Consider the following 10,890-nt stretch of genomic DNA (forward strand, 5'->3'; position numbering starts at 1 on the left):
TAATTACTGTTATATGAAGAGGGAAGGAAATAGAAACAGGAATTAAAAAATGTATAACTATTTATTCTCTAAAACCTTGTATAATAAACACTGTTATTTATATGTATATAGTTTATATCTATATACATATATATATATATATACATATATATACATATATATATGTATATAGAAAAATAAGAAAGTAACAATCCTATGTAAAAACGTAATTAATTTCTTACTTGGAATTTTCGTAATTTTAATCTTCCTCCTTCCTTGACTTTAAAAAAAATATCATGCTGTTTCATGACTTTCACGATACTGTTCTGCTTTGTTAATTGTACAACTCGAGAAATCTTAAGGTCTGGATCATCAATTTTTGCTTTTATTTCAATATTACGCATTGTTAATGATTTATAATAATAATTATTGTATTTTGATATAAATCACTCACGAATACTGGTTTTGTATACTACTTTTGTACTCGATACTTAAACTACCATAGACGAAGCATAAGATAGATCTATCATTTAACAGCTCAACACGTACATTGCGTCACATGATTCAAAGACTAGCCAAACTGTTACCATTTTCGTATCACTTCCAACATTACCGATCTAACGTAGAGTAAGTTTAATTCATCACAGAAAAGATATATTTTTTTATATAAATGACATAAAACGATATTCATTTTACCAATTTCAGTGGTAGGATATATACATATATATGATTATCTATATAAATATAATTATATATATATAATATAAATAATATATATGTAATTTATTAAACGTAAATTTGTTATATGGTCGGTGTTTTGGTTTCCATGATATCAAATTATACGAGATGCTAGATCTATGCAGTACATCGTCTATGATTAAAACCTAACCAATATCTCTCTACCAACGTAAACTTAGCTAAACAATTTGAAGATTTGAATCAAGACGAGATAAAATATGAATTTAAGTTTGAAAATTTAAAAATTTGAGTGGGAGTTTGTAATCAACGTATTAACCTTCTCCTTCTGACTTCTAAACATTTAATCCGAAATAGAATAAATGAATCGCATCGCTGTAAATGGAATAAACTAAACTAAATGAACTAATTAACAAAATCAAACACATACCAAATTAAGGTAAAAGCAAAATAGTAAAAGAAAATAGAAAAGTAAAGAATTCAACAACCACAAAATTGATACAGTTATCATTATCAATTTAATATGTTATAGGCAACGTTATTCTTATGTTAAATATTATGTAATATACAATGATGCGCTTGAAAATGATTTTGCTCTAAAGGAAACGTAATGTTAAGGCAATCTTTTACGTTTGCTAATAGACCTTATTGTTTCTTTCTTTCCGCTTAGATCAGCGGACGAACTCCTTTTAAATTCAATAATTGTATGTATTATGGGTATTAGTTTAAAACTTTTTTATTTTTTTCGTACCTTTAAAAAACTAGCAAATAATTAATAGCATAATATATATAGATTGATTGGATCTCTATATTCTACAATAGGTTGTTTGAAGTTTTGGTTAAAATTTTATTTCATTCAAAGTGCGAAAACAATCGTATTAACGTCCTTAATTTTTTATCGAAATATGTTATCGTTAAAAATAAATATCGTATCGAGAAAACTAAAACATCGATTTTAATCGATCGTGGTGAGTATTCAAAACGATATCATATATCGTTTTTATCAATCAGTTTTTTAATGAAATGAAATAGTAGTAATATTAAATTAAAAATGGTAGAAATTACCGCAGCGTATATTGTTTTTTTCTTAAATATAGAGCAGGGATGTCTATTTGCGCGTCACCTTTTAACTCTTTGAGGTGGCCGTGTTTTAGTGAGAGATAAAAGAGCGGAAAAAATGCATTCTCAAAATCCTTGAGAACATAGAAGACTGATCCTCAACAGCAACGCAATTTTTAATATTTAGGACATCCCTCAACGTATTTTAAACGTAGAATAAATAATGAACTTTTGTTCGAGTTCAAATATAGTAACGGTAATCCGATGATCGCAAAAAAATTGAAAAATTAATAAAACAAATATATTTAAATAAAAATTGATTCGTAAATTTTTTCGTAACTCGAATTATGACATTTTTTATTTTTATGTTTACATTTTTCCGAATTTGTTACGCGTTATAAGTTTAAACAAATGAATGCATCTTGAATGTTTCTCAACCTATTGGTTTTAACAGTATTACACATACTATCAATCATAAGTTCGATACCACCTCTTAAGGAATTAGTTTACAGAAATTTTAACAATTCACGCGCAGATCTATCTGTTACTTAAAGAAGAAAAATTCTTCCTACTTCTATTAAAACGACCACTTTTAACTGTGTAATTTCTAATCTACATGCACTTCAAACGTACCTGTCTTTCAATTCTAGTGCATTATTATTATTATGTGTCTCATTGCTCAAAATAATAATTAAATCGAATCAAACTATACTGCATATATATACTGCATGCAGGTAAACAATAATTACTTGTGATTTGTAAATATAGCTGTTTACTTACTATCCTTCAAATTGTAATACTGAAAAAGATAGTGTTAATTCTATATTACCAATATGTATAATTAACTTGTATTTAGATTAATTTTATATTTTCCAGGGCCCTCTCCGCAACGCGCATGGTACGACCATCGTGGGGTTTTGGTCGGTAAGTCCGACATTACCACGCGGTCCATGAGGAGTTCCCCGCGTAAAAAAAAAAAGTTGATTTTATATTTATGATGTGCTATTTGCGTGTGTGTACAACTAAAACAAGAACTTTAAGAAAAACCATGAAATGTCTGAAATATTAAGAAATATAATATACACTTTAGAAAATATAAAAACTTTTATGATAATCGGTAAAGGTGGTAATCGGAAATAAAACTTATGATCCATAGTATAGATAAACAGTAAAAAATTCAAATATAGAGCTGCATAAAGTTTATGACAGTCAGAAATAAATTTAGGCACCCCTTGTACGAAAGGCCAAAAAGAGAAAATCAGTATGACACATTTACGAGTAAACGTCATCGTATTTCGGCCGGAGTCGTAAATATAGTATTGTACCAGTTTTCTCAAACGAAACAAGTGTTCTGCTACGTCTATTTGCTGTACAAGTGCGTTCAACGCATAGCGTTAATTAAAAGTCTTCGAACCAGAGTTATGTAAAAATCCGTAAATACTGGAGATTTGAATTAGGTTAAATAACGTACTAGAAATCCATAATTCTACAATTTTTCCACATTTATAACATAACTGATTCGAATCTTTCTATTCGAAACGTTTAATTTAAGTCCATTTTACGTTACGTTTCATTCAATGTTTCCCGTATTTTTGTGAACGTTTTTAGTACTGCATTCTCTTCTCTTTCTCCTTCTTCTGTTTAATATCATGACTACATTATACATATATATATATATATATTATATATATTTATATTTATATTATATATAAATATAAATAATAATTTATATTAATTATTGTAATTTGTATTTATATTATATATAAATATAAATATATATATTATATTGTATATCTAGATTATTTATGTATATAGATATGTATCTATAAATGTAGACTATATATATATATATATATATATATATATATAGTCTACATTTTTTATTCATTCGTGCCACCGCGATAAAATTTCGCTAAGAAAGATTTAGAGTTTAGAATTTTATTCCATAACAATTTTGATATTTTCTCATCGAAGTTTCTGAAACGACATGTATTTCACTTAAATTCCGTATTTTGCAATTACCTTGATATCTTAGCACTGTGACATACACGGTAAACATGTTACAAATAATCTCGGAAGCAAAAGTTTCAAAAATTACAACGAGACGATCAAGCTTTCTCGGAACAAGGATATTCATTACAGAAACGTTTTAGCTGTAAAGATATGAGAATAATCTTGAGTAATATCTTCTCGTATTTGATAATCATCGTTAATAAACGAAATGACAGCGAGCAGAATGTAACGATCTTGTTACAACACCTGTCCACTGTTAATTTACTAGTTAGTTTAATTAGATTTACAGTTATCAATTATTAACAATTAATTCAGCGACATTTATCACCAATGATTAAGTTCTTACAACAAAACACGTGTTATCTTTTAACAATGGTATAGTTATAAATTTAAAACAATTTAATAGTAGATTCTCGGATATTTTAATATGCTTTCTCAATATTTCACTTTTTGTAATCTAACGTGAAACGATTGTGAAATTATTGAACAGGTCAAACGGTGCATTCAAACAGTTCCATATTCCACTTATCACGAACGAATATATATGCAAATTCTTCGATACAGTCATACAGCCTTTAATATTCACTCAGACGCATCGATCATTTTTTCTTTTTTTTTTCTTCTCCTTTCGTTCGCTCGTAATGAAAAGGATAAAACAGCGTATTAATCGATGCCTTTAAAAGAATACAATTAACGATCGCTTATTTTCTCGTATCACTTTTCTGCCGTTATTTTGTTCTCATTTTCCTTTGAGTTACGATTCGATAAATGAACGCACAGTTTACATTTGTAATCAATGGATTTTATTATACGAAGTATATATCACGTGTATTCATTAAGTAGAGTGGGTTGAAAATAACGGTGCAATGGAGAAGAAAGTCAATTTTTGTCCACAAAGAAAGAGTTAAGTTTGATACTTTTTACTTCCATTCAAACGTAAACTTTATAAAATTATATATACAAGACCTCAACAATTTTTCCGATTTTTAGATTTTTCAAAATACTTTGAGCAACGTTCCTTTTTTATGAGAAGAGAACGCTTTTGTTTATTGCTTCTACACGTTCTTCTTCATTGTACCAAGATTCTTCCATCTACTCTATGCAACTTGAAACCCTCGATCTCTACCACTGTTCTATCAATTAGGGCAACGACCTGAACAAAAACAAGCATATCAATGAAGATTCACTTTCAGAATCGACTTTCGATCAGTAACACTTTCTCAATCAAAACATTGTATTCGGCCGTATCCTTGAAGAATAATATAGCTACGATCAGAATTCGTTTCAGTATCTTCTTCCAGCGTCGTCTCTTCCTTTTCGTCTGATATCTCGTTTTTCAACATCGACGTTTCCGTTTCTATTTGTTCGAGCTCGTTGCAATCGGTTTCCACGATAGCTTAAATGTACTCGGCGAACATTATCCAGTAAGTTACATTTAATACGGCGAATAAGAAAGGGAAGAAGACACGCGAGACTCGATCGATGTTGAGGGCACGCATTCGCGCCCTTTGGGCAGGTGTAGGGCCTGGCGGTGGACCGGTTGTCGATTTCTGCGATCGGCCGGATAACAATATCGTGTTCTCCTGCGTGATAACGATCGCAACTTGAACTGCCGCTGTGCAGACAACGCTTCTGTGCCTCGGAGCCGCGGAGAGATGAACGCGTGGTCGATAACGCGGTGAAATAATTTTCGTACCTTCTATAGAGGAGCCTTCTAATTTCTTTCTCTTCTTTCTCTTCTTCGCCGCGCCAATAAATGTTGGACTAAATTAACTTCGATATACTTGAAAACTCCCTAGAGTTCAAGAGTGATAGGAACTTTCTCCGTTTCACGGACAGCACGACTTTCTTTGTTTTACGAACAGCCATTTTGAGAGACGCTCATTTCCCAAACAGACGGTCAGAGAGCAATATCAGAGATAGACAAAACCATAGAAGAAAGAGTAATTATTCAAAACGTCAAGGATTGATGGAGAAAGATCGGTAGCTCAGGACGTTGAAAATCGATTCTCGACTTTCAGACTTCAGAATCGATCACCTGAATTACCACGTGATTAACGATCTTACATACTTTTTTTTCAAAGTTGCAGATGTTAACATAGAATTGCTCTATTATCTCTTTCGTAAAAGCACGATGAAGTAAAAATCTACATTTTATGATTCTTAAAGAAGATGACTGTGTTTTAGCTATCGATTTGAATCAAAGTTTATTTAATTTCAAAGTTTTTGCAAAGTAACAAGCTTCTTCAAATAATTGTAAAAACTACTTACGTTAGAATTATCTTTAAAACTATCCAGCAACTATCTGTCTGGGATGTTATTTAAGACACGATAAAAAGGTATCAACATTTGTTGTAAAAGATGATACGATGGACGTAAAACGTTATAAATTTGGATAAATCAACTTTCTTTAAGCCAATCGTACTTTCTACGCAATTTTCAGAAACGCAAACGATAGAACGAACTTTTATCCTCTTTCTCCGAGGCACAGAAGCTGTCTGAGTCATTTAGATGTTCATCCAGGCGTTACCTTAGTAGCGATGTCAAAAATTTTATCGAGCTTTGCGGCATCGGTGCCGCTGGAAGATGGTGGCTGAGGCGGGGACGCTGGTTTCGGAGGCGTATCCGAGTCGCCGAGGACGATGTTGACCAAACAATACTCCATCAACGCCATGAACACGAAGACCGTGCAAACCGACATGAACGCATCCACGGCCTTTAGGTACGAAACAGGAGGCAAAGAAGCTTGACTCTTCGCGTGTTGCGTCGAAAGGGTCAGCAAGGAAGTTACACCTAGCGTTACCCTGGCTGGCGCCGCTTCCGGTTTTATCCAAAAGGAAACCCACTACGCAAGATATAAGTATAACTGATTTCGAAACAAAGGTAACGTTATAAATGTTACAAGATTAATAGGAAAAGTATTAAAATAAATGATAAATTGTCCCCATAAGTGTTAGAAGTTGAATGAAGTATAATTAAGATCGGATCAAGAGTTTGAAATATGAAGAAAGAGATTGTATCTTTAAGAAACAGATCGATTAGTCTATATTTAAATACGACAAAGTAAGATTGCAGGATTGTAGAAATGAAATAAAAATCAGATTAATCGTTATAGAAAAAATATCTAGGATGTTAATAATTTTAAAAGCATAGTGTGTTCTATGATAACAGAAAAACAAGACATCTTTTATTATCCGTATTTCAACTTCGGACTTACCGACATGATAACGATTAGACAGGTAGGAACGTAAGTATGAAACAAGTAATAGCCAAGTCTACGTTTCAAGACGAACACTACCTCGAGGCAAGTGAAGTTACCTGAACATTAAAAAGTTTCAATTAATTCTATTAATTCGTCTACGCTCGACTCTGAACCTTTCTTAATAACGCGAAGACACGCCAAACATTAACATTTATTCACGAACAACACCATTCACACGAAAGTCACTTTCAAGCGAAACTGTTTCTTGGTTGACGTTCCTCTTCGATTTCGATTTAAAACAGTTAATTAGGAAGGAAAAGAGCGTTCTTTCTTCCATGGCTAAAAACGACATCGCGACACGAAGCGTCACTTACCAGTAGAGTAGACTTGCGTGCAGTCGGCCGTGTAATTCTTAACCAGTTGCAGCTGTGGCAGCTCAATGTTTTCATCGACGACGAGTGGCACGTCAGGATCCCATTGGAAGATCATTTCATCCGTCGTGTGCGATACTGTTGACCGAGTTGTTTTGTCCTTGTGAAATGGCACGGCATTCACTCCGTAAAATTAAAGGAATATTCATGCAGGTCTACGGTACCGTTCCGAAATGAAACACGATTGTCCGATCTCCTTTGACTCAACTCGATTGTCGCTAATATTGGACGTCTTTCGAGGACTTTTTTACACTATATCAACGACACCGCATTTTCTATCGATATCTATCGATCATTTTCCATGTTTGATGCTTCAAAGACGTGACTATGTTTTAAGGAATCGTGACGAATTGGATGGAAAATTGGAACGCGGATAAAAATGTATTATCGAAAAGTGGAGATAAAGTAGACTGTGTGATAATAATAGAGGGAAATCGTAAAAAGTCCTGAGAATTGTGTATGGAAGAAACTGTAACGAATTAAATGGTAAGATTAGAGCAAAGATGACGAAGACCAATCGTTATGAAGTGAGGATAAAATAAAGTGTATGGTAACGATGGAAGATATAAGAGGAAGTTGCGCTAACATTCTATTTTACTACAGATAAAATATAAAGTGAAGGATTTAGAAGTTGATATAGAGGGAAAGTGTCACTCACAGCTTTCCATTTGTAATTTACACTCTTGCGTGTCGTGAGGATAGATCAGGAAGTTCATGGCACAGGATAACTTCAGCGTTAATCTAAAACATCGTACAAAAATTTTGTTTCCTTAATGAAGAAAAAGAAGAGACAGAGGTGAGAAATAAAAGCTTTCTAATCAAGAGCTAAAACAAATTATACTACTATTACTACCATTGTAAAAGTAGAATAAAAATGATCGACGATAGTATTGAGAATCTTGGAGCTTTTGTTTTCTTACTTGACCATGTATAAAATAGTCTTGTCTTTGTACAACCATAAGTAATGATTCGGTATAGTCATCGTTTGAAAAGTCACCGATTTGGCATTCTTGAAGAACGAATCCGGCCGCCACATATTCTTCAACCAATCGACTTCCAGCAATCTTGAACGATACATTTGATCATTTTTCACGTATATTTATAAAGCACAAAAAAAAAATAGTATAAAGAACACTATGCCTAAAAATATTTTCCATTAACTGGAATTTTCGACTAAGAAAACAATATTTTTTAAATTAAATCATGATAATTCCACATACCTGTATTCAGATGTCATATTTTCTGGCAACCGTAGTCTGTTATCTTTCCAAGTTTGAGCGAAGAATATATCAGCTGCGTAGGTCTGCAAAAGTAAATCACGAAAATCGACATATCAAAGTTTAATATCAATTACCCATTAAAGTTCAAGTACTCTAATTTCTTTTGTGAAACAGAATATAGCATTTACGATTAAAGTAAACATTTTGAAATCGTTTCAGCGACGTAAAAATTAATCTCTTTGAACTTGAAATCATATCCATGTTAAGGCCATAAGCAGTTTAAGAACGATATAATGGTTAGTGAATTTAAAAAAGCCTTTTAATTTAAAAATTGCACCTTACCATCGAATTCTCGTCTATGGAATCAAGACCCATAACAGTGACATGGAAATAAACGATAGTCGCCTGTCCATCTTTCTTTGGCGGTCGCATTTTATCGTACAGTTTAGGATCTTCCGGCAGCAGATCGAAGAACTCCAAACTCCTCCTGAAATTTCGGGTCGCAATTTCAAAAAAGTTCAGACATTTTGTTAATCGAATCATATAATCTATGTATAAATTTCCACATAAATATTTTGTGTTAATAGTAATCCATAAATCAGAATTATCCTCATATCTTGTTAGCACCAAAATTTTATAACGAAACAAAATCTTAAGCGATTTTTCTCGGATTCACTTTCAGAAATTTCTTTCACAAGTGTTTCACTATTTTCTAACTTGCAGTCTTCTAGCGTCGCGAAAGAAAAATGAGATTTCACTGTATGTTTCAATGTTTCTTAACACACTGTGTACGAAACACACGAAGCGAAAAATCACGACTGAAATTCATAAAAGCTCGGAACTGCTTCTCCACACTCTCTCGCGTTCGTTGATTATCTTTTTACCGTTTTTAACACTTTGCTTTGCGACACTTTAATATCATACACATATTTGCACAACTACTTGGAACTATCACTAGGTATTATCAAATTATTTTGACACGAACAACAGTTTTATTACACGATACACACTGCGCTTTATCGACTTCACTGCAATTTTGTTTAATACTTTAAACTTTTACTTCCGAATTTCTTCGAAAGTATCTCAAATTCTTCGTGGTGATTTCATCGGGTTTGGAATCCTTTGCTCGCGGTGTTCTGAAGATTTCATATACCGACTAAATATAATATTTTATTTATATTTGAAAAAACATTTAGATGCCTACATTAATAATTTTTACGTATGTATTATTGCTATTTTTTCATTGGAAAATGAATAATTGAGAACATGATATAACTAAAGGAAAATTCATTAGAAGTAATCAAAAAATATCTACTTGTTACAACTTCCTGAATATTATTCTGAATATGAAAAAATTGATATTTTGCTAGTAAACAAAAAGCATTACAATTTTGTTCCAGATTGTCTCTCGAAAAAAACCTTATTGGAACTAAAATTTTACTCAAGGAAATAACAAAAATTTCCACTTAGAAAACCAACAAACTCTAAGACACGGAAAAAAATATAACTGCAAAAACAACGGTATTCGGTATAGTTATTGCACCTTTGCGTCAAAGAATCCTACATTCGTGGGGAATATTTCTTACCAACAATAAATTTCCTACGAACAAATTACTCGTAAAACAAGAAAATTCTACAATTACGTCCCTTCAACGAGATATATCGTTAAGATGTTGGAATTCCCGACAATGTTGCTACAAAGATATAAACCGAAGGAGAGGATCTGGCCTTGCGGAAGAGCTTAAGATGGCCGGCAATGTCGATTGTAAAAGCGGAAGAGGAAGAGGCCATCTACGGAGAAGAATCTTACTGAGCGTCTGCGGTGCGTCCGAGCAGGAGAAGAAGCACGATCGAGGAAAGGATTGCGGAAACCATGCTGCCTCCATGCGTCTCATCCATCGACATTCTTCGTCGATCAGCTCTCAGCGCATCTTCCTTGTGGCAGAAGCGGAACGAACCAACAGCGAAGCGGAAAACAGCGAAAAAGGGTTCCGGACAGGAGAGACGACAGACGAACAACGAGGAAGAAGGCGAGACGGAAGAGAAAGGAGAAAAGAAGGTCGTTTGCGGCAGCCCCTGACTAGAAGACAAGGCGGTTCTCAGTTGGTGACAGTGACTGCGATTCCTTTGCTTCTTTCTTCTCTCTTCCCCCGACCGCTATTCCCCGAATCGCGAGGACGTACAACCGTCGACTGACTTCTTCAAACGACTTTGCCGAAGCTGCAGAATCCTCATCGTTGCTTCGTAGAGAGGCAGAGGTGGAGGTGGATGCTCGATGGTAGCGCGGTGG

At 33.4% G+C, this 10,890-nt stretch overlaps 2 protein-coding genes across 5 annotated transcripts in view; both read right to left on the bottom strand.

Moving 5' to 3' along the window:
- The window catches only part of LOC126868677 (laminin subunit beta-1), a 15,550-nt gene extending 15,181 nt beyond the window's left edge, over positions 1-369 (bottom strand). For all 3 annotated transcript variants that reach the window (XM_050624416.1, XM_050624415.1, XM_050624414.1), the window contains exon 1: positions 222-369. The gene's annotated coding sequence lies outside the window, so the exon portion shown is untranslated. The remainder of the gene's footprint in view (positions 1-221) is intronic.
- On the bottom strand, positions 310-10,890 carry LOC126868705 (glycine receptor subunit alpha-3). 2 transcript variants are annotated; one of them, XM_050624494.1, is made up of 9 exons: positions 10,411-10,890; positions 8,943-9,087; positions 8,601-8,683; positions 8,301-8,444; positions 8,039-8,121; positions 7,324-7,458; positions 6,965-7,065; positions 6,278-6,592; positions 310-5,330 (listed from the first exon to the last, which is right to left on the bottom strand). In XM_050624494.1, exons 1-9 carry the CDS (start codon positions 10,503-10,505, stop codon positions 5,145-5,147), a joined length of 1,287 nt encoding a protein of 428 aa, XP_050480451.1. In that variant the 5' UTR covers positions 10,506-10,890; the 3' UTR covers positions 310-5,144. The 2 variants fall into 2 exon arrangements, with proteins under 2 accessions (XP_050480451.1, XP_050480452.1); XM_050624495.1 differs by having other exon boundaries at positions 310-5,297; positions 10,411-10,887.

Source organism: Bombus huntii, chromosome 8 (assembly GCF_024542735.1).
Source record: "Bombus huntii isolate Logan2020A chromosome 8, iyBomHunt1.1, whole genome shotgun sequence".
Classification (NCBI taxonomy): domain Eukaryota; kingdom Metazoa; phylum Arthropoda; class Insecta; order Hymenoptera; family Apidae; genus Bombus; species Bombus huntii.